Source organism: Anas platyrhynchos, chromosome 11 (assembly GCF_047663525.1).
Source record: "Anas platyrhynchos isolate ZD024472 breed Pekin duck chromosome 11, IASCAAS_PekinDuck_T2T, whole genome shotgun sequence".
Lineage (NCBI taxonomy): Eukaryota > Metazoa > Chordata > Aves > Anseriformes > Anatidae > Anas > Anas platyrhynchos.
In genome coordinates, this window is record NC_092597.1 from 23,851,089 (window position 1) to 23,876,771 (window position 25,683).

Sequence of the window (25,683 nt, forward strand, 5' to 3'; positions counted from 1 at the left end):
TAACCAATCGGAGGAGACGAGGGGAGGTGGGAGCCAATAGGAATGCGGCGCAGCCGGCCAGGGGGACAGCCCGGCTGGGAGCGGAGCCTCATTCCGCGCTGGGGGCTGATGGGGAAGGAGCGGCGGCGGCGGCGGCTCGGCGGCGGCGGGCACGGGGCTCGCTGCGCCCCCCCGCCCCCCCCCTTCGCTTCCTTCCCCCCGGCTCCCTCCGCTCTCCCGGGGGAGGCGCCGCGGTTGTGGGGCGGGGAGCGGAGCCGGAGCTGGAGTCGGAGCCGCCCGGGTAGGGGCGCGCAGCCAGGAGGGAGGGAAAGGTGCGGAGCGGGGCGGCTGCGGTGGGGGGGGTGGGGGGGCGGTGCCGATCGCCTCAGCGGCCGCCATGAGGGGAGGAGAGAGGAGGGGGGGGGTTGAGGGGGTGCTGGTGCTCGGGTGAGGGGTGTGAGGGGGCTGGGGGGGTCTGAGGAGGATTAGAGGGGGCTTGGGGGGCCTGGGGGGAGTTTGAGGGGGATTTGAGAGGGGTTGGGGGGGTCTGAGGGGGATTTGAGGGGGCTTGGGGAGGTCTGAGGAGGATCTGGGGGGACTCTGAAGGGGCTACAGGGGCTGAGGGAGCTCTGAGAGGATCTGGGGGGGGGTCTGAGGGGGATTTGAGGGGGCTACAGGGGCTGAGGGAACCCTGAAAGGACCTGGGGGGGTTCTGAGAGAGATTTGAGGGGGGTCTGAGGGGGCTACAGGGGCTGAGGGAAGCTGGGGGGGGGGTCTGAGGGGGATTTGAGGGGGCCTGAGGGGGCTACAGGGGCTGAGGGAGCCCTGAGGGGGATGTGGGGGTGCTGAGGGACTCACAGCCCCCCTGCGTGCCCACAGCCTCGCCGGCTGGCCCCACTCATGCAGGTGGTGATGGCGGTGTCAGGCTCCCCAGTGAGGTGCCCAGCACACCCCCAGCCTTGGATCCGCTGGCTCCTGGCTTTGCCGGAGCCCCCAGGCTCGCTTGCTGGTGTGGAGGTGAGGTTGGCTTCCTCAGGCATGGGGGCTGAGGTGAAATTGCTTTGTGTCCCCACCGGGCCCTGCATACGGTCAGTGATGTTCCTGTGGGCTTGACAGGGAGTTGGGAATGACAGAGTGCTGTAAAAACCCTTAACAGTTGTTTTGAAATGCCTGATACTCGTTATCAACAAAAGGTGACAGAATTGTCTTATCAAAACATTCCAAGGTGTAGGATGGAAGCTCATATATACATAACAAGCTACTTTAGCTGTGGATGAGCTGGGATGGATGCCCTGGACAGCTAAGCACAAATTCTGCAGGAGTGTGGAAGCTAGCAGAAAGGTCAAGATGGATCCAGCTTCAGGTAAAAAAATATAACTTTGTTCACTAGTGTTTTGCAGCAGGTTAATATTTTTGTGTGGTGATGTAGAGCTTCTTTATGGTTCAGCTGTTAGAGGCATTGGATTTCTGCTTTGTCTGTGGCATGGACAAATCATCATTTTATTTATTGTTCTGTGGTGCTGGCTTCAACATACTAAAAATTACTGCGGTGGTTTTAGGATGTAAACTTTGCAAAGCTTTAGGACCTCTGCGTCAGAGTGAACCGTATCTTAGCTCTGTTTTAAATTCTTTACAGGTGTGAACAAAGGTGGCCCCTGGGCTGAGGCTTCACAGAGGAAGGTCTGATCTGGAGTTTGGTTTAAAGGCACAGGTGAAGACCTTTGGAAAAGAACTTTCATTGTGGAAACAGTGCCTTTAAGTATTAACTGAACCTTTATCACAGGTGGGGAAAATAAGTTTCTGAGAATCCAGAGATGTTTTTTTTTTTTACTTCCTTGTAAGTAAGAATTTTTTCTTTATAAACTGCTCCCCTCCAATATATCAGGGGAGATTTATTCAAAATTCAAAACCAAAGAGAAATGTTTAAAGCTGCTGTTTTTTTTCCCTCTGCCCCGTGCATGCATACCTTGCTTATATTGCAAAGGCTTTAGAAGTCTTGAAAACTCTGGAAGAACTAAAAATGCATGGGAAATGTTCCAAAGGTCAAGTATCAAAGTGTCCTCTCATAGTGGTACATGCATTGTAATTAATATCTTTGCAGAGTAGAGCTTTTATTTTCTTAAAAACAGTTTTAACTCCTGGTCAAATTTGGGTTTTTACTTTTGGGATATGAAAAAAAGTGAATCTGCTTCAAAATTGTTATGCTTGTGCCATAAGGATTCAGTTTTGTGCTTTCTGTAATAGAGGAAGAATGTGTTACATCTTGATGAAGCAATGCTAAGTCTTACTTGGGGAATTCTTATTGTCTGTTTCTATGAATAAAGCAATCAACTCTATCTGTTCTAGATGTTGTTGATTAGAAATACTGCCTACTGACAAAATGTGTGAAATCCTGTCCTGTCAGAGTCCTTGTCAGAGCTGAGCAGCAGAAGTGAGCTGAGCTCTGCTTACGGTGGTGGGAAACTAGTCTTGAGGATCCGTGGTCAGTCTCCTGTTGGAAGATGAAAATATTCTCTGTGCTTATCTGTTATCTACTGGCTTTTAAAGTTGGAGTAGAAAAAAGTTAGTATTTTGACAAATCACTGTAATCATTACAGTTAATATTTAATAATATTTGATTTTGTCTGTGGTTCACATGTTTTTCCAACTCCTTCATTGCTCAAAGTAATGTGTTGTTAATTGTATGACCAGCAAATGCTAAATACAGGTTTACACGTAAAAGCTGATCACGTGTCAGAATCCTGGGCCAAAATCTAAAATGCTAAAGGTGTTTACTCTAGAAGTTTTTTGGTTGTTGCTGAGCCTCAGTTAATTTTTTTTTGTGAACTTCTCTATGATTATTTTCTAGGTATCCTCTGATCTAGCATTAAAAACTCTTTAGTGTAACTAGATTTGTCCAGGTAGGCGATTTTATCCAGATTTTCTGTTTTGCTATGGATGGTTCCCCCCCCACCTTTTTCTATTTAAAGTGTTAAATACCTTTATATCCTTCTTATATTAACAAAAGCTTTATATGAATGGATACTGTACATTAAATACACGCATCACACAGAACCCAGAAGGATTTCCCATGTCTGTAATATCAATGGATAGTTGAGCATTTGCTAAAATGAGCTGCTGATTGTTCTTTTGCCTCTAATAATACTCCTTTGTTTATCTGCTGGTATCTTGTTTGTTCCTGTTGCATTTGCACAATGCATTCCTTCATGTTTTGTGTAGCATCTTCAGTCCTCTTTTTGTATGGAGATCCAGCAACGGGAAAGAGAAAATTCTGTTCTTAAATCGTCCCTCTTCCTGCCCTTACTTCTCCACCCCCAGCCCCTCCAGTGTAGCTGGAAAATGGGTCATTAAGGGGAATTGAGAGCAATATTGATCACTGGTATCTGGAGTTCTGGGGAAAAGGGACAAAAGTGAGCACAGGAAAATGATATGTGTGTTCTGAAAACATACATTTATGCTTTGAGACTCTTAAAATCGATATGGGAGTGCTATAGCTAGAAAAATAAATAAATGAAGACCTCGAGTCGTTGGCTAAAAAAGCACCGAAGCTTACTGCCATTGTAAGAGGCTTGGGTGTTGGTGTTGTGCCTTTTGCCTCTTGGTTGTTTGAATTTCTCCTAACAGTGGTTAGCAACGTGCAAGCAGAGCGCTCAAGTCTAAACCAGAAGGGATTTTGTCTAATATTATTTGCGCTCTTTTTTTTTTTAAATGTAATCGCTCTTTTGAGTTAGGCAAGTTCAACACAATATATCTTGCAGTGCTGACTGCTGGGGCTGTTGTATAACTCCTCTGGCGTATGAGTGATTCCCATTGATTTCTGCACTAATTGTTTGCAAATGTTACATTTTTTGTCACAATATTCTGTTTTCTATCAATGTTTCAAGTAAGAGATAAGAACTGAAGAAAGGTAATTTAAAGCCAAGTGTTTAATGGGAAGTAGTTGTTTTAAGTTACCAAACTGAGGAGAGATGAGTGCTTGTTACATCTCAAAACTGGCTTTGTTCCCCCCGAGCTTAGCATAGACCATTCCCTCTGGTTTTATTTGCACAACATCAGGCATACCAGTGGAGCCTAGAAATTAATAATGTTTAGCAAGACGAAGAAAGAAATCAAGTTTCACACACTTCTGCTGATTTACAGCCATAGGCAGATCAATATATAAATAATATAAAGCTTCCATAACTTGTACACCATTTTTTTTAGAACTGTTTCCTGCAGCTCTTTCTGCAACCATTTTTCTTCCAGTTCCTGGCTGCCAAATACGTTTTTGATTTCTTGTCAAAGCCAATTGTTAAACTTATGCTAATAGGAGAGGGTTTAGATGAGTTTCACAGGTGCATTTAGCAGCAGATACATCACATTTTCTCTTTTTGTGGGAAGAACACTTAATGAATACTCTTAAGGTTATCCTTCAGTGTTCAACAGGTGATCAAGCTATTTATTCCTCGTGGAAGCTGGTGTATTTCTCCTTATTTCTTTTCTGAAGCATTAAGCATTTTATTCTGCAGGTAGGCTGACATCATTACAAATAAGAGCTTTATGTCTTCGATACTTCATATTATTGCAAGGAAGATTCCTGTACAGAGTTTAACAAACGTTGTTCAGTTTGTGAAGAGCAATGGTTCCAATTTTTTTATACTTATTACTTGTTTTGTATATAAATATTCGGCCATTCCAATTGCTGTTGGTCTTCCTTTTCCAAGCTGTCCTGTCCATAACCAACTTCAAAAGTGTAAAATGTCGTGAGTTAAACATTATAAACTAAAAATATTAGACTTTCAGGGTAATTTGGGAGGGAAAGATGTGTATAATATGGATTGAAGACGTAGCATAGCTTTGTAATCGAATGAGTAGGCCATGCAGCTTCCCTGGGTCCTTTGTGGAGAATCAAAGTGCAATAACTTCTTAGTTGTGATGTGAGAGATTAAAAATAAAATCAGCGTTATATTTTTAAGCTGTCGTAAATCTGTGTGTTGGTCAGCAGAGAAGCAAGGAAGGAACTCGAGATTCTCGCACCATCCCCATAAAAGTTCTTTGCAAAAGCTGGCGAAGTTGGCTGTGATACGGTAGAATAAAACACAAAATCAGAGGTGGGAAAGAAAAGTGTCAATTTTTGGTACAAAATTGAGAATGTGATAATCAAAGTTCAAAGCTAAAAGTGTATGTTAATATATTTTTGAAACTAAGGTGGAAAACAAGGTGAATGATGATGTCAAAATGAAACTGTATGAAATGAAGCATATTGAAGAGTTTGCAGGAGTGATTTAGCAGTTCCTGAAGATGACAAGAGACATCTGGAGAACTCAGAAAATACAAAATGCAAAGATTCTTGTCAAAGCCTGTATCTGTGTGTTGGGATAAGAAGGAAGTTTTTGTTTATTTAAAAAAAAAAAAGCAGTTTGAGGTATTTAGAGCAGCAAGAACGTGATGTTAGGTATTTACAAGGCCTGCACACCAGGAGTGTGAATGCGGTTGAAGCTAAAGGAGCCTTGATCCACTAGGACTTATCATAGATAACTTCAGGAGCATTTGACCAGTTCTACTCTATTCATGGGGAGGAAAAAAGGAAATGGACTTGCAGTTTTATACTTTACTGAATGATTAGGTTTTGATTTAGCAGAAGTGCCTCAGAAGAACAGAGTCTATTTTTTTTCTTGCACTCAAAATAAGAAGCACCTACTGTAGAAAGAGCGTATTGTATGAAATCTGCTGCAGTGGATGTGAGAGCTTTCAAGTCTGACAGTTTAAGTAGTGAAGATGAAAGTGAGGACAGTTCTTGGGCAGGGGACTTCAAGAGGAATGTGATTCATGGGACACAGTGAGTAGCGTAATTACCAGTGCAGCTGCCGTAGTAACTTCTGCCAGTACTAAAAAAAAAAAAAAAAAACAACCTGTCATGCCCAGTGCTCTATTGGTCGTAGTGTAAATGATAAAGATGGGAGCAGCGGCGTAATGCCTTGTTCCTCTTGCCAACTGCAGATCGCTGCACGTGGATGGAGCTATTTCTGCTGGGTTTCAAATTGGCGTAAAACCTTCATAGGATTTCCTAAAGTGCTTAGGCTGAGGAAGTGTTTTGGAACTGGAGGTAGTGAGATTTTTTTCCTTTTCTCTAAAGAATAGTGAAAGGGCAGAGATTCAGAGGGGTTGAATGAATCTGATAACGGGTAATACCTGTCAAATTCAGTCAAGATAAAACACTTAAACACTTAATTTCAGTGTTTTCAATATGTAAGTTTATTTCAGTGATTAATTTGTTTTGATATTGTATTAGGGCTTTTCAACTTCTCTGTGATCATACTTTCTTTCTGTTACGTAATATTTGAAAGGTCTGACCTGTAGTTCAATATTTGCTTACAATTTAGCTGAATGAAACGTTTCAGACTTAATCCAAAATAGAATTTGGGGTGAAGAGCTCTTGAAAAATTCGGAGGGAAGAGCGGAAAGGAATGTTCTGCTAGACTCAGGCTTCATTTTTATTTAAATTTCTGGATCTAGAAAAAAAAACATTACTGGAGAATGCGGGAATTCTGTAATATTAACCACAGAACATTTTCTTTTGCTAACATGAGTTGTCAAAACTCACTTCTCCAGCACTCAAAGAATTTCTCTAAGTGCAATTTCCATTTTAAAATGTTGGAAGTGGATTGCTAAAGGTCATGGATCAGTCTAGCATCAAAGGTGGGTCTAGAATTCTGGAATGCTGATTTTTGTAGTCAGGGCTGTCTATTTGACTGCCTAGCCCTAATGTTGTGTTAGCAGATCATAAAATTTCACCCATGCAATATAAATGTTCATTGTCCTGTTTAAGAGAACACCTAGATTCCTAAGCTGTTCTTAGAACACGTAGCTGTTCTGAGCATCAACTATACATACGTACACATGTAAACTTCCTGATTTCATTCAGTCTTTGTTATCCTCATCAAAGAATTTCTAGATCTTGCTTTTTTTTTTTTCTCTAGCCTTTAATTTGCCTATCATTCCATTTTTGTCATTTCCACCTCCTGTTTCTCGAGAAACTTGCCTACTTCAGCTTGTTTGGCGTTCTTAAGCCAAGGCATTTGTGGCTTGATTCAAGAAAGGTAAAAAGGGAATCTCAAGTTCCTGTACACAAAATTATTACACAAAATTATCACACAATTGTTACTTATTTCATGAAAATGTTCTGTAAAGATTCCTCACTGTTGTCCCTGTTGACTGATGGTTCTATGGGCTTAAATCCAGGTACAAGGGGAGTCCTACAGCAATGCTGCAGGGCTGGGCTCTGTAAGCAAGGGGAGACCCTTGTACCCAAGCACCTCCTGACTGCAAGCAGAGTGACGGTAAGTGGTGTGCTTCTGTAGCTTACACATCCAGCACCCATATGTATGCACCGGGGCTCAGCCCTAATAAAGCGACCTTTTTATGGAAGTTATATTGCATATGTTCTTTGTCATAGGTTGCTATCAGTTTATGGAGTGAGAGTCACATGGCAGCTGTGAAAGTGCTATTAAAAATTAAGATTTTCACTTTGCTTGAAGATTGTAGTTCCTTTTTATTTCTAACAATGAAAACACTAAGCCTGAAAATGGTAGTTTTAGACTTTCCCATGAATTCTTTGAGCCTTTTTCCAAAACAGAAAGCAAGGCAAAAAGATTTATTTTTTTTAAATCCCCATTCAAACCCTATGAAGTAGTACAATTTCTGCTGGTGTAAAAGGAGATCAGCTCATCCCAGAGCTGATTTTGTTTTCTTCCCAGTTAGGTATTCGGTCTCCAAAGGCGGTTAACAGGTAGGCTAGAGTAGTTCAGTACAAAGTCTTTGAAGTCCAACTGCCCGACCACCTCAGCGCTGGCCAAAAGGTAGAGCATATTAGTGAGTTTGATAGCAAGTTGTTCTGATTCTCTTTTGACTTTATTTTTTGGCCTAGTGTAAAGATACAGTGTGTTGCCTGCCCACTTTTTTGCTCAATTATATAAATAATTCAACTGTTAAACTACCAGGTCACAGGTGGTGACAGGATATGAAACTTGTTTTATTTACCCAGCTCCCTGAAAGAGGATTTTGCAATTGTTCTGATGGCTCCAATTGTCACTGGGGGGAGAGAAATCTGACCAAGGGACTGATACCTGCAAATAATACCCATGAAATGTACAAACTAGGAGGAAGGCTTGAATCTTTCTTGTAGATGAAGTGATGTGCTCATCATGTGGTTAAACGTAGATAAATCAGAACTTCCAGATCCGAACTGACTGCAAAGCTCCTGTACAGCCAGAAGCACTTGGTGCTGCTTGGCCACGCAGGCTGGTCTTCGTGCATGCTGTGCCTCTTGCCAGTTCCATGCCCAGTTACAAGGAGCTGCATCTATTTTTGTAAGACTTGCATGAAGCAAATGAAAAGTTAATTTAACAAATTGAAGACTTGTGCTAGGATATGTGGGTGTTTCCTTTGTTCGGAGACAGAGTAAAAGGGGAGGAAGCAAATTCTGTAGCCTGGAAGTTATCAAAACCAAGTTAATTTTAAAGATGAAGTAGAAGGGCCCCTTTAGAAACCTATAAAGCGAGATTCTTGTGCATCTGCACCATTAATGCCCTTAAGGTGGAGGTGATCTGGAGTGAGTGGAATGAATTGGTGCAGAAGAGGAGGCTGAACACAGCGGGGATGTGGTGACCTGGCTCATATTTTGATGGAATTGCTGCCATTGACTTCACGAGCACTTTGGTTTTGGCTCCTAAGCCACTTCCAGTTCCACTTCTGCAGTGAGGATAAAGAACAATCAGCAAGTTCGTACCGAAGCTGCTGGTAGGCATCAGCAATGAGATCTAGCCTAGCATTTAATTAAACTTAAATAGATGTCTTTTTTTTTTTTTTTTCTGGAAATATTTGAGAATCCTAATCCTCTGGTGGTCACATCGTGGTGCTTTCCCTCCTAGGTGGGCATGAAGCTTTTGGGCAGCAAAAGCAGGAGTTTTACAAGTGTTCTGTGTACTTTGTGCCCTCCAAGGCTGTAATTCAGCCGTGTTTCACGTCTGCTGAAACAATAGGAGCTACGGGGGTGAAATAGGACTTGGATAAGTGATGCTCAGTTTTACTTCAGGAGAGGATGGGGTGAGGGTCCCCACATCCTCGTGGGAAGAGGATGCTAATGGGGAGCTGATGTGGTAAGTGGAGGCCTCCACAGGAAGATAAGGCTTCGTGTGCTTTTCCAGTGAAATATATTACACATTTGCTACTTTCTGGGTAACAGCCAAAGCGTTTGTTGTCCCTCCCCACACACACTTCCATTTATAAATGAAGTCTTCAGTCTTTTTGAATGTCACACGAAACCGTTCAAAACCAGACTTGAGCAATTGAAATTCAATTAGTTCAATCAGAGCAATTCAATTGACACAGCTGAGCTCTGTGATCCAAACAAAAGATTTTGCTTTAATTGTGTCGGAATAGCCTGATGCTGATATGATTATCTTGTCCCCAGCCCTCCAGAAGGACTAATGCATTTTGAAGTTTACTGGCACACGCCGCAATTTGCTGCTTGAGGTTTAGGTGGTGCCTTAGCCCTTCGTGAAATTGGAGGTCCACTGGAAAACAAAAGAAATGTTTGTGTTTCGTGCGGGCAAACCCGCTGGATGCTGGGGTTTAACACGTAACACACTGCTAAATTTGGGAAGCGGCTCGGTCATCCGTTCTGTCTGGAGACAGACGATCTTGTAATAGCCACTTGCAGATGATATTTCTGATGAATCATTTGAGGTTGTGATTCACAGCTCAACTGAGATGATGTTACAAGTTAATTTTTTAACTTCGTCTTAGAGCACAAAAGGTTATGATAGCTGCTTTCCTGCATCTACACTTGTCAGTCTCCAACATAGGGTGGGATGCGAAGCCAACACAACACCTTTCTTCCCTGACCAAGGCCCTCCACTACCTCGAAGCAGAGGTTTCCTTACTCATCTTGCTTCTGCCACAAGCACTCTCATTCTTAGACCTCTGTTTTTCTGTGGTATTTGGGACTGGTGGCCACCAGTGCTGTGTTGTTTTTTTTTCCTCGCCTTCCTAGATGTTTCTTTACCATGTCATATTTGTCCCTCTTTGGGTTTCTGTAGGCGATTAAAGACCAGAGGAGTCATCTTGATTCCTGTTTTGTTTTTTTTGTTTGTTTTTTTTTTTTTTTTGTATGAGCATGAAACTAGTGGTCGTACCAGCAGGTCTGGTGTTACCTAGTTCTGTTTTCTGTCAGAAGTTAAAATCTCACGTTGGCTTTCTGAAATTGTCTGTGTAAATGAAGCATCAGCTTATGCATCGCGTAATTAAAGTGGAGATTCTCATCTTCCTCTGCCAGCCCTCCTTCATCACTGTCTCCGGCGCAGCAGATGAAACAGCCTTATTTGCTTATCATGCAAATTCAAATCAGGCATCGTCTTTGAAATAAGATTCTCTCTAATCCTCAATAGTGTTGTCTAAACCTCCATATTTCTTCCTATGTGAGATTTTAGAGATGAGGTCCTTGGCCATCTGTACATGTAAAACACCTCCAATATTTCGCCAGCTATTTAATCACTCCTTCCAATATTGTTTTCTCTACCTTGACAGATTTCGTGTGTTGCATCCTTACCGAGTGGCATTGCGGAGGGTGTTGCACAGGGTGGTGGTTTGCTATTGCATCCCGTTCTTGTGCTCTGCTCTGTTGCTTCAAATAGGAAGTATTTTTCCTTGCATCAGATCCCAGCCTGCTTGGCACAGCGTGTGCCAGCCTCCCTTGTCTGCCTGTTGCTTTTAGATTGGGACCATCAGTGCTGCCTGGATGTATTTTTGGGTCTCCCTACCTGCCTGTTCTGCCGTTGACTCTCACATCACATTTTTGTGCCAGTTATGGAATTTCTCTTGCCTGTTTCTTCTGTCCCAGGACTTGGCGTGAGTCAGTGGCTAGACTTCACAGACACAATAGTAAAACAAACAAATAATGATGGAAAATGGAATAATCAGACATAATAATTGACTCACAAGTACGGAAGGTGATCTAGTTTGTAATTCCACTCGGGGCAGGGACAGCCACACTTAATGTTCTCCCTAACAGATGTTTATGTGGGCTGCTTTGGAGGTGCGTGGTATTGAAATGGCTGCTCCCCAATAATTTGCTCCATTACCTCGCCATCCTTGCTAGTCATGATGTCTGACCTGAATCTTCCTTGCTGCAGCATAACCCCATTGTTTTTCATACGGGCCATGAAAGAAAAAAGGTATTTTCATTTGTTGTTGTTGGCATTTTGTTGAAAGTACTTACAGACTTTGTGGTCTTGTTGTCAGGGCAGCTACCTCCGTTTCTCCAGTCTCCCTCGTGCTTGTTTCCAGTTTTCTGTAGCCTCTGTTAGGCAGATTTCATAGGGCACAGCATTCCAAAGCTGGGTGCTGTTCTCCTGGCTTATATTTGTCTTTGATCACCATAAAGTGCAGCACTGCTGTCAAACTCAATAAATTACCCCTGTTGACTCATGCTCACCTTGTAATTTCACTCTAACCATTAGATTTTTTTTTTTCCTGTGGAGTTTCTGCACAAGGTTTGTGGTTGAAGTGGCTGTAATGGGCAGTAGCTGCAGGATTTTCCTCAACAAGGCTCCAGGTCTGGATGGTCAACGTGTTAATGCAAATCTGTTACTAGAGGGACGTGTGATCAGCATGAGGAAGATGTATGACTCTGAACTGGAAACGCAACTGGAAAAGATGCTGAGGCTGTTCGGAAGTCCCTGGTGGGTATCGGGCATCTCATTTTTTTTCATGGTGCTTAGGATTTACCCTAGCAGTAGCAATATCTGTTACATCAAATAGCATTACGCCTGACGTTCATCCCCTCAGTATGTAAAGGGAGGAATTTTATCCTCTTTCAACCTTCACTTTTGTCAACCTGAACAAGTGGAGCACCTGTGTACTCGATGAGATCCATTACCAAGATAATCTTAGTTGTTGTTCTCTCAACCTGTTCCTTTCTAACAAGAATAATCAGATTTTTTTACTCGCTTTTCTTACCTGTTTCATCCTGGGTGTCGCTTACAATGTGAGATATCCAATTTCATCGCTGACTCTTGAACTTTAGAGACAACTTAAAGAAGTGTAAGTATTACAGGTGATGCTTTGAAGAGTGACTCTTCAGGCCAAGTGGCTGAAATCTGTCCGCAGGATCCCAGCGTGCTGTGATGGGTGAGGAGCTGCCTATGCCAACGCTGGACCAAAGTCTCCCAAGGATTCTCAGACTGAAAACAGTGCCAGAGGGGATAGAAAAAGTTCTGGGTAGAGAAAGAGGGTTTCTGATTATCAATCAGTCTCCACACCGAGTGCAATACTGCTATTCTGGGCCTTGGAAAGTGACATGCTATTTTCCTTTCCTTTTAAATATGACAAAAGCAAAGGCTAGGACTAAGTGGTGGATATTAAATATTGAATATTCCAAAAAGATCTGTCATCTGCTAAGCATAAGATGACTTTCTTCCAAAAAGAAGCAAGCTGGCTAGACACTATATGTTTGTTTTCTTTTTTTTTTTCACAGAGGTCATGTATTCCCATTCCTGCTTAAGCTAAATTAACAGGTGGGTAAATGGAAGCAGTTCCCCTTAACAGAAATGCCCTTACAAAAACCAGTAAGTGATTTAATCGAGTGAGTTTCACTGAGTATTCACAGTTCACCCCCTTGTGTGCTAGAGTTCAGCGTTGTACAAACAGGATCAGAAATTCTTTGCTTACCTAGCAGCAAATTGGCTGCTTAGTCAGATACGCAGAGCGCAGCGGTGAGCGTCCAATGCTGAAAGAAAGTTTTGATAATTTCGCTTTCTTTTATAGCGCCGTTTGTTGCGGGGTCAGACTTTTCAGATAATAGCTGTACAAAGTGCCTCAGCATGCTGGGTGTCTTCTGAATGAGGCTCCGAATACGGATCTCTGCGCTGGAATGTGCGGTTGGAGATGAGCTAGGGAAATATTCAGCGGCTTTGGATGTTATTACTGCTTATGTGCTGCGTTATTCTTCCTGAAAATTCCCAGAGCTTGCAATGTGTTGTGTGTATATACATAAAAGCCCCGTGAGGGGAGGAATAAAATACATTTTTCTTTCTTTCCTCCGTTCCTCATGAATAGCTTCGTTCCTGAAAACCGAAAGTGATGTAACCTTGTTTATTTTCTTACTTCCACTTGTGCTGTTTTTACAGTCATCTTAAAAACGTTCTGCTTCTGTCGTTGTTCTTTAAATATTTGCTTTTCTATCTCAGACAGCCTTCTGAGTGGAAGTCCATGGGAAAGGGATGTTTGTGGTTTATTCGTGTTATAAGTTCTAGTAGTTGGAAGATGTAGAAATTACAGCAGTATGGTCAAAAGGAGTAGAGCTGTGTTTTCAAACACTGTAACTGTGCATGCAAATGCTGTGGCCACCATCTATTTTCTCTAAGGTCAATCAGGCGACCAAAACTTGCGATTAATTTGTGTGAAAACTGATACAAAAAAAAATAATTGTGTTGGTAGTTGGCATCATCTTAACACAGGCATCAGAAAGCCAGGGTGAGTGCGTGCGCGTTCCTGAAGAAGGGTGGGTGTTACCCGGACAGGAGCTGTTCCAAAAACACAAAAAGCCTGAATTAGCATGTGCAGGTATGTGGAGCTGCATTCCAAGTGCGTGTCCTCATTGGCAGTGACCATGCAAATCGAGCTGTTGTGCATGCAGATGAGCTCTGCTTGTTCCACTGTGCCTGCACCTAGCTCCAGATAAATGATTATCCAAAGGAGAAGCCAAATGGCCCCAGTGGTTTGTATTCGGTAGAATATTTCTGAACTTTAATACAAAAACAAACAAAAAAACACTCATATAACGTGGTTATATTTCAAAAGAGACATTTCTGCATACAGGTTACCGAATGTGCGGTGTAGTATCAGAAGTTAGTGCAAGGGAAGTCCTGGTTTTTGTGATCTAAGTTAATCAACTTTATTCTGTGAGGTGGCAAAGAGGGATTCTGGTATATGATTTACTACGTACGGTAAGTGTTAGGGGTGGCTTTTTGTTCTCTAAAATGAAGACAGTGACTCACCAACTTCTGTTTTTCAGAAACACCAGTGAAATATCTCCCCCTTGATTTAATCTGCAGCTTGTTCCATCTTTCTACCTTCCTTCTGTAAAGAGCCACGTCTCTTTCAATGTTTTTCTCAATATCTCTGAATGCAAAGGAGACATGGGTGGGACTTCAAGCTGGAAGTAGGAAATAAAACTTAAGCCAAGGGAGGTATTATGTTAAAATGCATACAGATACACGTGTATTTCCGTGAAGGGCTGCTTCTATCACAAATCCACCTTATTATCATGTTGTATTCTCCAGGAATACACGAACCCCACCAAAGAGGGGGGAGGCAATAAAGAAAGGAGGCACAGAAGGGTTTGAATTAACCAGGCTGTCCCATTCCAAACCTCAGACAGCAACAATGGAATTCTGCATCAGGATTTCTAGAAACCAGTTTTGTTGATCTTCCGAGAATTTAGTAAATACACACCCCAAAACAGACTTTACTTTGTATTTTGCCTGGGGACTGTGTGCGCAGAGCACAGCACGAGTTTGGCTAGCTGTATGTGATTTTAAGAAGCTGAAGGAGTTAAGTAGGGTAAAACTCTCAGTGTACACCAGCTCAGCCCAGGAAGAATTCATATACCGTGAAATTTGGGTGAAAGAAAGGTGTTTTTGACTCCTAAAATTATAACTTTATGGAGTTATGTTCCTAGGACTTTCACACTGCAGTTTCTCTTTACCCCAGCGCTCCACAATTTGCAAATGTGTTCTTCAGCAGAAATAACGAGCTTGCCTGTTTTGTAATGCTACTGCCAGAAAATGCAGAGGTAGTGTTATTTAGCAGCAGTATCACCTTGTACAAAGTTTACCCTTCCTCTGATAGTGATCTCTGGCACATATTAGATGCAAAAGACCTGAGAGTGACAGCAGCACTTGCCGTAGCCCTCGTGTGTGAGCAGGAAGAAGGAACAGAGCGATGGGGCAACCTGAGAGCATTGAGAGCCCTGCGGGTGTGCCTGGTGGCCTCTGGTCCCAGAAGGGGGGACAGGTCCAGCTCAGGTGGATCTAGTACCCAAGGAAGCACCCAACCAGTCCTCAGTAGGCCCTGCAATGCTCTCGGGAACCTTCTGCCGGTGTATGTGCTGCTGATCAAGTGATTTTTAACTTGGGTTTCATTGGGGAAAGGTGGTGTCAGTCAGCATCCTGCCAGGCAGGTTTAATGGGGTGGAGGTTCTGGGAAAACTGGTGGGACTGGAAGCTGTACTCTCCTAATAGGAAAATGGAGCTAGGCTTCTGAATAAAAAGGAGTTATTTGCCTAATTTCCCTTCAGATGTTCTAATATACACAGGGGTCCAAAGCTAATTCTCTATTTAATTGCTTTTAGTTGGCTACGACTCAGACCTCAGAGATGGGGGGGGTGGGATGGAGCAAACAGCAACCTGTGGGTGGGAAACCAGGTAAGGAATAAACTTTATATTTAAAAAAAAAAAAAATCCTTCTTTTTTTTTTTTTTCTGTTGTCTTTGGTCTGTGTTTATTTTCTGCCAGTTCTCTCATTCCTTTGTGATCTATTTATTTGTCTGGGTATTTCTCAGAAAGCAGCTGTTGTGCTTGTGGCATAAAACAGAATGGGGAGAAGTGCTTCGTGACATCACCTCTTACAAATCCTTTCCCCCATGCCTTAAAAACAAGATGAAAATCGCCCAGGTTTACAGAAAAATGACTTTTATTTATTTGTTCATTTATTCTGGTGGGAGACTATGGGCGGGGGGGCTGTGAGCTCTGGAAATTCTTGCTTGAAAGGGCAGGGATTTAAGTCTCAGCCAATGTTACTTCTCCCTAGGTATTTGAGTTAATGAACATAAATAGAAACCAGATAATTTTAAGACACCTGTGGTAAAGCAATTTCCTTTTGCAGATCAAATTTTGCTACCATCTCTCTGATTTTCCCCTACATGTACCCCAGGGGAAAGTAAACCTCAGTGTCCAATGCGAGATCTCAGCAGGCAGGAGAATACTGCTCCTTTTAACAAACTGTACCTGGTTATGCCCTGAAAACAAAAGAAAAAGTATATGGGGAACGTTCACAACCTTGATTTAAAAAAAAAAAAATCTTTCCTGAAATAAATGAATTTGGAATGTTTTCTCTGAGCAGCCTGACTTTTCCTTTAGCTGTCCATGTCTGATACCTGTCCTGTAGGCTGTTTTTGTCCAAAACCTGGATATTTAAGGCCTCATTTTGGAAGGTACCACGCGTAAGACGCTTCACCCAGCAGTTGTGAGGGTACATCTGAAGCTGAAACTCGATGCAGGTCTCGGCATTTGCATTAAGAAACCTTCAGCAGCTGTTGAGAGCAGAGTGCCCGCAGTGTGCAGGCACCTTCTGCTCAAGCTGTTTTGGGTCATGCTGCAGCCAAACAGCCCGGTGATGCCTCGAAACAGGGAGTTGTCATCCTGGTAAGCTGCTTGTGGCTCTGTGAGTGCCGTGTTTTCAGGCAATTATTGTGCTTGTGTTTTCCTGTAGGCCATGCCAGCTGTGTCTGCCAGGTACTGGCCATTGTCCCTCTTTTTTTTTGTCACTGGATGGACCTTTACTCAACTCTCCACTTTTAACTCTGGTTTGGTCAAAACAGGCCACCCAAGAGCGTGTTTTTGTACCTCAGTAGTTAACTGTCTTTATGAATTGTCAATGTGTATACAAATGCGAATGTATAAAATCTGTGCGTAGCCGTACCTTTATTTTTGCTGATTATATTGGGAAGGTGGGGTGTGTTTGGTAAGGTGCATCGTTATATTACTTGCCTTCCTCAGGAGTTAACACTGAGGAGTTGGTGTGAGATGCTTTAGGGAATAAATTGGTTATTAAAAAAAAAGTATTACTTTTTGTAAAAATAAAGATGTAAGATAAATTCTCTTTTTGTAAAGAGATTTATTTACTTTTTTGGTTGGGGGAGTAGGGGGCTATAGATTTCAAGGAAGAAGCATGTTTGACAGGCCATTCAAAAAGTTTCAAGTGTACTGTAATCCAAAAACAAAGTCAGAGCAATGTGCAGAGTGAGTATTTTCATTTGGTTAATGCTACAATATCAACTTTTCATCCTGATTCTTTTTTTTCTTCAAATCTAAATATCTGGCATTTGCTCGGAAGAGAAGTCCTGGTTTAACATATGTGCCTTTCCATTGATTTTTTTCATGGGACTGCTCACATAAAGTTAAATAGCTACGGAGTGATATTGAAATCAGAGCTATACATTTCATAATAAGTTAAAAATATCCAGTCAAATTCTGGATAGTAGATTTTGGGTATAATGAAGTTGTTCATAACTTTTTTGGGGGAACGAGCATGGCTACGTTTCCCTGGTGATTTACAATGGCCACAATTTTTAAGAGGCCTAAATTCCCTTTCCAGTTTCTAATTATTTAGAACACTTCCATAAAGAAGCCGTGGTGTTATGTTGGCCATACTGCGATCTAATTAAATATTTACTGTACTCGTCTATCTGGTGGCTGAGCCGGGCCCGTGGAAGTGCTGATGCACGCAGCCCTGCAGCTGACGGTCCTGAGCTGGCGACCCGACCCCACGCTGCCCGTCTTTCATCCCCAACACTCTTCTGGCTCGCCTGGGTTTTATTTCCAAGAATCTCTTGACAGGTGAAGATGTCTGTCTTTGAAGTTCCTCGCAGAGGCAGATTCCCCGTTGGCCCGCAGTGTGCTGCAACAGCACCCACCTTTGTGTGTTTGGTGCTGTGCCTCTTGCTTCTCCTGTGCTCTAAATATTCCTCGTTTAATGAAGTGAAGCTCTTTAATTACTATTTTTCTTTGTGGAACGGCTCGTGGTCCCTTGGTCTTTTGATACTATCAGGCTGGAAGGGAGAGGAAAATCCTTTAAACAATTTTCCAACTCCCTCTAGAGGATTTCTTTCCAAGCCCAGAAATAGCTGCGCAGCGGGAGAAGCGGAGCGCTCAGTCGCTGCGCCTGCACAGCCAGGTTTCAGTCCAGATTATATCTTTTTCCAGTATCCACAGACTGCTTTTTTTTTTCCCTGTCAGTTCCTGCTAATGTCTCCCTGATTTTATTCCTGCTCTTCTTTAAATATGAATGCTCATGGTCCATTTTTCCTTAGGCAATGCAAGCCTGGCGTTCTCTGCCATGGGATCCCGCTGCAGTCATCCTACCTGGAGGATGGCTGTTCTCCTGGTGTGCTGATTCCCCCGGCCCAAACCTTCTGAGACTGTCCAAGCAGAAAGCTGAATTTTAACACCTCTTAGCTGCCTTCTTTCCCATCATGATATTGACATTTTAATGTCTGTTGCGCACAGCAACTTGTTTTCATGGTGGTGTCTTTTACCCTTTTGTGCCCCTAAGTTGCTTGTGTTTCTGTAGCAGTCCTTTGCTGCCCGTTGTGTTGTGCCACAGCTGCTGAAAAGCAGTTCAAGTTGTATGGACCGATGGGGCTGCTTTATAAAGGTCACAGGAAGAGAGGAGACCTTTTTATTAGGGCATACTGATGCGGTCCCTCTCAGAAAGGTGCTCATGTCGGGTCTGGTCTGTAAAGAAAAATGCTCCAGTGTACTCTGAGTGTTTCTGATGGGTGTTTAAATGATGCGGGGCTCATTCCTCCTGTTCCAGGTGCAGTATCTTATTTAGCCATTCAATATCTTTCCCCTGGCATCAGGGAAATCTCTTAGGGGAGTTTTGGGGTAGGAAGAAGCCACCCCAGGCTCTCTTGGTTCCAGATTCCCTCAGCCTCTTCTTAGCAAGTGATTGTAGGTAAGGGCTAAGGGCACTAAATCCTTCTCCATCAGACACAGGCTGCAGCCACCTCTTGTCCACCTCCTCATTCCCTAAAGGAAGCCTTAACCAGACCCATCACCCCAAAATCAGGAGCTGATGATGCCCAACACCATCTACTCCATTTCCCCTGCGCACAGTCCCGGAGAATGAACTCCCCGCCTGCCCACCTACCGGTGCCATCCATCCATCCTCAGCCAGGTGCAGATTTGGGGCTATCCTGCTTTTAGGGGGGAGGGTTTATCCGCGGCCGAGGTGGGACCGTGCGCCCCCCCCGGCTGTGCGCAAAGCCGGGCGCGCCCCGGCCGTTACCGGCGCCATGGCCGGGCTGCTGCCGGTGCTGGGGCTGCTGCCGCTGCTGTCGGTGCTGCCTCCCCGCGGTGAGTGGGGCCGGGACCGGGGGGAGCCTTCCTAAGCTGCACACCCAGCCCCGGAGTGCCCGTGGTTAAAGGCAGGACGGGTTTGAGCAGAGCGGTCCTTCCCCTGCTGAAGGTGTTGGGTGGAGAAGTGCCTGGATGCCACGGAGCTGCTGTGTGCTCGCATATATGCGTGTCCTGCCTGTTGCAGGGTGAGGGTTGTCACCCCGTTACATCACGAGGAACACAACGTGCATGAATTTAGGGAAGTGGCAAGCTGGAACAGCTCTGGTGCAGCGCGGGGTGGTGGCATCCTGCTGGGGAGGCAGAGCGCGAGGTGCTGAGAGCCTGGCCCTGCTTCTCCTGCTACTCATGTCTGTAAATTTCATTTTCTTCTTCTCCCTTTCTACATATTTCTTTGTGTTACTCTCATTTTGAAGTGTACCCTCTGTTTCGGTGGGTTTGGTTAGGTCCCAGACCCCAGGCACACTCTATAACAGCGTGCTGCTGCTGCTTGTGATGCCAGCTTCCATCCAGCCTTTGACCAGAGTGCTGTGCCTTTCATTTAAGAAGGGCAGTTCTTAAATGAATATAATAAAATAAAAGTTCTTGGCAGTACCACAGCCGTTGTGATGATCCCACATCCAGCCTTTGCCCAGAGTGCTGTGGTCAGGTGAAAAGTGGGTGCACAGCCCCAGGGCTGGAAGTCAAGGGCAGGACAGGAGCAGGAGGATGAGACGGTGCTGGGACAGCACAGGGACAGGAGTGTGCCTCAGGACACCCAGGAATTTATGCTGAGTGTGAGCTCTCCCACGGCGCATCGCTGTGTAACCTTTGAAAGGAGGAGATGAGATGTTCCTGCCTGTACCCAGGGCTCTGGCTGGACCTGCGTGAAGCTGTTGCTCATTTTATTCATGCTGCATAACCCACCTTTGTCCCTTGGAGAGTTCCCTCAGCAGCGACTTGTTAGAGAAGCCCCAAAAATTTATGTCCTTGCTATGAATGAGCTAGAGTAAATCTCTGGCACGTGCACAGAGTCTTCTCTGTACCTTTCTGCAGAATGCATGTTTTTAAGTAGAGAAAATTTTACAGAAATAAAAATAATACTGGGCTTTGCCTCCTCTGTAGTAATAACATCTTGAAGTCTCTGCAAATTTCTGCCTGAATGAACTGTTAAAACATCATCCGCAGCAGGATCCAGCACCAAGTCCCCGTTTGCTGTTGTGGGGAGGCCTGGAGGAAACTTTAAAGAAGACAGCTGAGTGCAAATCAATATTTTTCTTGACAGCCCTGGTCCTCTTCCTCTCTTTCCAATTTACATCTGTCCTCCAGAAACGGCAAATCTCTGGTAGTCACCAAAGAGGCTGCCACCTTCTGGACTGCAGGGGTTTGGGGGATTTTTAATTATTTATTTAATTTACAGACAAAATGGGTTAATTGGTGTACTTTCTCCACTGTAAACCTGTTGAGATCCCATAGTTCCAAATTTTTCCATTGCTTGAGTAGGGATTTAGCAGTAATTTCCCTATTCTCAGGTTAATTGTTGGTCTTTAAGGTTTTTATCTCAGTTATGAAATCAGGTAGAAGTCTTCACACGGCTGAAGGCACTGTGAAAGTCTCTGTAAAACCTGACTTGTTAGAGAACCGATCGTGTGAGGAAAGCTCTTTGACATCAGAGGTCAAACTCGTTTGCTCCAAACGTGGTTTCTTGTGTGGGCGCTGTTCTGAAAACAACTTCTGGCTGAAAGAGTTACAGACTCTGAGTTGTTATGTACACGGTAAGGTTTTGATGAAGCCTCGTGAAAGACAGAAGTTTATTTGCAGTCTTTCAGCCAAAATTGCACAACGTTTTTTAGCCAAAAAAAAAAAAAAAAAAAAAAAGTATAACACAAATTTGATTTTATAACATAGTTTTTTTTTTTTTTTTTTTTTTTTTTTTTTTTTTTTTTTTCAGCTCTGTTTACAAGCTTTTGGTTCCTGATGTAACTGAAACTGTTGGTATTTTACACTGTTGGCATCTCAGGAAAACGCAGATTTAGGAAATAACGTGAAGTATTTCAGGCTGAGCGGTTTCTGTAACACAACCTTACTGTTAAGGTTCATTATTGTCTTTGTCATTTTTCCTTTGTGTGTCTTGAATTCTGGAGCCTTACGGAAGGGCAGTTCTTAAATGAATATAATAAAATAAAAGTTCTTGGCAGTACCACAGCCGTTGTGATGATCCCATCACAGCCCCGGCTGGCCACTAGGCTGGCTCTGCCGCGCATCCAGTAGCCCAGGTGGCAACTTGCACAGCTCCTTTATCTGGCAGTCACCGATCAGATCTCATTTTTACATTAGCTTTCATGTCTTTTTCCAAAGCTGCTCCTTTGTGTGGCTCAGGAGGGACCAGCAGGATGTTCTGTGCTCACGTAGCCTCGTGTGGGCGCGTTGCTGCCGGCTTTATTCCCGCTCGCTCTGAAGTCGTAGGGTGAGTGGATTATGCAAGGCTGAAGGCAGTCCCCCCAAATAAAGCTCCGAGTTTCTGTGAGTGTTTGAACACTTTCAAATATGTACCTGGGGAATTATGAGGGCAGCGTGGTGCTGGGAGAGGAAATTCATCGCGTTACCTAGAGGGTCAATAACGAGGCTCTGTAGGGTTTCGTTGTAGACAGGGAACTTTGGTGTGGTGTTTTTGGTAAGAGGCTGTGTGGGGAAATCATTTCATCCTCTCTCTGTTTTTAGAGGCCCTGATGCTCTGAAGCAAATTCCAGTTTCATGGGAGAATGCATATTTTGGAAAAAATCTGTATGATTTCCAGAGGGTTCATTGCGCAAAAAACAAACAAAAAAATTATTTGTAAAAAAGAGCCCAGCTTCTTTTGTGCTTTCACCGGAGAGCTGTGCAGCTTTCCTTTACCAGGGCTGCTTGTGACACGGCAACTTCCATTCAAAGCAGAAGATTACGAACCACAGAGACCAGCAGATTCAGGCCCGTGTACCAAACCGAGATCACGTTGCTTGTGTTTGTGTTGAGTGACTGATTATGTCTCTAATTTTTTTTCTTCTTTCTTTTAGCATTGCAGCATAATTTGAGGAATGTGAAACACGTGAAGGTAATTTTAATGAGGGGGATTTGAGACGTGAATGTATTTATGTGTATTTGTGCTCGCAGAGGTTCTTTGAAGAGAAGAATCTTTCTCATCCCACCTGGATAGACACAATTAGTGACATTCTGGGGCACTTTTCATCAATGTAATGTGTCTCATTTCTTTGTTCTTTGTCTTAAAGCCAAAGACTTTTCTCGTTAGTTGCTGACTGCTCTGATGCTGCTGAGCGTATGTGCCAAATTCTTCTGCTCTCAAAACTATCGGGGAGCTTTCCTGATGATTTTTATGGGAGCAATGTCAAGGGAGGCAAAGGGAAATCCTAATAGGTTCTCAGTATGGAAAGGCTTGGATGAATTTAATTTGAAAATTAGCAAGGTGGGACCTTTCCTAAAGATGCTTATTTATTATCAGTGAAGAGCATTTTTTTTTTCACCAAATGACGTTTTTCATAACTTGTCACTCAGTTTCTATATGCCACACTATTCCGGTGCCAGGATTTTAGTGATGATGAACAATAGTCATCCATTGATTCCTGATTTCATGAGTTTTCAAACTTAATAATAGGATTTCCATGGTTTTCAAAATTTAGTGATATGCTGTGAATTTTGTGATGTTTTATTGTAGTTGTTAGTGATGATCAGCTTTGTCCAGTGTTCTAGAATAGCTCTGGGGAGAGGAACTTTGCTGCTTCTGAGATGCAAGTAATTTTACATAGTGCAGTGTGTGTTCTTGCAGTTGGAGGTACGCTTCCAAAGTTGTATTTCCTTAGTTATACTGTGCTCTTCAAAAATTCTAGTCTAATGATAAAAGAATATACTGTGTACCAGTAGGGTCAACTAGCTTCATAAGGGGCTTTTAAGGCTGGACTATACCTTAATTCATGTTCAAAGTTTGGCATGTGTAGAAAACTACATGTCTTGCATCTCGGTGTGCAGATCAGATAGCCATTTAGAATCTGCCTGCTGTAATTTTGTCCAAAAAAAAAAAATAGGAAAGCAAAGTGCAAAATAAAATGTTCAGTTAAAAGTGCTCATTTTCAAGTTGGATGTAGACATTCTTAAACTTGAAAAAAGCCTGTATTATCCCCCACGTAGTGCATGTAGAGGAGAAGCAAATTTATGAGTTGTGATCATGGTAAAGAATGAATTCACGAATATACTGATTTTTTTTCCCCCCTTGTCCTGGTTTGATTACTTCGTTACTAAAAATGGTAACCTTAACTTTGAGTTTCCAGGCCTTTCTAGGCATAGCATGATAATTAAAGACATCTCCCTCCATCCAACTTTTTAACAGTAGTTTGTCTTAATTTGGGCTTAAAAATTCAGTGGGATAATACGGCAATTATAATATTATCACTTCAATGAGCTGGAAATTCTGATGTGATTAAAGTTTTTATATTTGACAGAAGATGTTGCATCCGTACTCCCCTGCTGAGATTTCAGCTGAGGACACAGTCGGTGCTACAGCCCCTGGTAAGAACTTTTTCCCTTTCACAGCAATGATCCCCTAGAAAACCCTGCAGTTCAGCTGCATGCTGAGCAGCAGGACTGACTTCAACCCCAAAGTTCTTGATGAGGGCTTCCTGTGCTCATTGGGACATAAAAAGCTGCAGCTTTCGGGAGCAGCATGGAAAAAACTCCATTTCAGTGCAGAGACGGTGTGAACTGGAGAATTCACTGCATTATTCATCCTTGCAGAAAGTAGGGTTACCATCTAGGATGGCAGCACTAATGGATTTTCTTTAAATAAAAAGATGATAATTATTCTAGCAAAAGTGCATTTGTACTAAAGTTTATCCGTGATATTGACTGAAGGGTGAGCAAAGCCAATGTACATCTGACATCCGCACGAATGCAGAAGGTAAAAGCTGTTTAATTATCTTTTGCAGCACCTCAATCAACCCTCTCCAGGACAGAGGCAGATAAAGAAGAGGAAACCCTGAAGAACCTCGTGGACGTTCTGCACCACGTCATGCGCAACGACCCCTCGCAGGGCGCGCTGGCTGCGCCTTCAGCAGCGACACCCCCTCGTAATGATACCCTCGATGCTCTTTGGTTAAAAGTATACAAGAAGTATTCTGAAAAGCCAAAAAAAACGGGAAAGGTTTCAATGACGAGAAAACCTACTCCAACTATGGCATCGCTTCTGACTCTCCAAGCTGACCCAGATTTTTCTGCTGCTTCGTGTGTTTTTGGGTCTGCTCAGCTGACAGCAGCACTGCAAGAGCTGGCCTTCATACTGCAAAGCCCTGTTCCAAAGGGGAAAGATAAGATTCTTGATCAGCTAATAAATGGATTTAGTGAAGTCTTCAAGGAATGTTTTAAAAAAAGTGATGCCAAAAATCGCAAGTAAGTTTGAAAACCCAAAACCTACTAGCAAAATGTTGAAAAAAAAAGTTGCATTGCTGTAAAAAGATGGAACATCGAGTTCTAGCCAAAGTCATCTTGGGAATGATTAAAACGTTATAGATAGCGGTAGGGAATGCATGTGACAGCATTAAAACCCCACACCTCAATGGGCACGTTGAATTGGATGGGATCCAGAAAGCAAAAGCTCAGGAACTAGAAGCGGAGAATTTGCAAAAGCAACCACATAATTTTATAAAACTTCCTCAGCTCCTCCCTCTCCATCTCTCTGTCCACTAGGTCTGGGGGAGAGCTCAGCAGAATCCAGGAAAGTAAGATCTTTGATTAACCTGCTTTAAGGTTTTAGCCCTCAGTTAAATTCATACAGTAACAAATTCAATAAAAAAAAATATTGATAATTATAATGAGAAAAATATCCTGGAGGACATTGTTGAAAAAGTTGCTGCATTGTCTGAGGCTCTAAAAAGTGTTTCAGTGGAAGCCAGAGCACTAGAAGAAAAAATCTTGAGAAGATACTGATTTCTAGACCAGGCTTTTAAAATCTATAAAGGAATTCCATATATATATATATATATATGGAATATATAGGAGATATATATATATATATATGGAATATTGTCATAGTCTTTATGTGAGGTTTTAAAATAAAAAAAAAGTCAGTCATCCAAGCCAGATGTAACTATTTATCTCAGTAATTATAAGTTATAATTTATTGTTCTGTCTCATGCCTGTTGTGTGACAATGATAAACTGGAAATAAAATACTGAAATAAAGAGAAATGCTCGGTGGTCTCTTCCAAATTTTTGTGTTCCATATGCTTCTACAGGAGATGACCACCAAAGTCAGTCATATTTTTAATATTTTTAGCTTATACTCAATGCTCTACACTAATGGCATGAAAATAAATTGTCTCCAAGAATTTCTCCTTTTTTCTTTTTCTTTTTTATTTTTTGGTGATCATATTTTCATTTTGATCACTGAAAATACATTGTTACTTAAAAACAGTACAATGCCACATTTACATTTTCTGCTGCTAAACGCCAGATTTTGGAGCCTTACATTATTTGTGGTTTCTTACTGTTTGGCTTTCCTTCAA

The 25,683-nt window shown here is 42.8% G+C and overlaps 1 protein-coding gene across 13 annotated transcripts; it reads left to right on the forward strand.

The window, feature by feature from the left end:
- The first annotated feature begins 47 nt into the window (after positions 1-47).
- On the forward strand, positions 48-25,506 carry LOC113844788 (uncharacterized). Of its 13 annotated transcripts, XR_011812130.1 has the most exons (8): positions 56-311; positions 1,205-1,342; positions 1,616-11,699; positions 12,494-12,533; positions 12,784-16,442; positions 22,190-22,227; positions 23,627-23,693; positions 24,110-25,506. XR_011812130.1 is itself a non-coding variant. In XM_072043587.1 (4 exons), the coding sequence occupies exons 1-4, from the start codon at positions 19,097-19,099 to the stop codon at positions 24,571-24,573; spliced, it is 630 nt and encodes a 209-aa protein (XP_071899688.1). In that variant the 5' UTR covers positions 18,825-19,096; the 3' UTR covers positions 24,574-25,506. The 13 variants fall into 13 exon arrangements, 2 of the variants coding, with proteins under 2 accessions (XP_071899688.1, XP_071899689.1); XR_011812134.1 differs by having other exon boundaries at positions 48-311; positions 1,616-1,762; positions 2,326-16,442; XR_011812132.1 differs by lacking the exon at positions 12,494-12,533.
- The last annotated feature ends 177 nt before the right edge of the window (positions 25,507-25,683 follow it).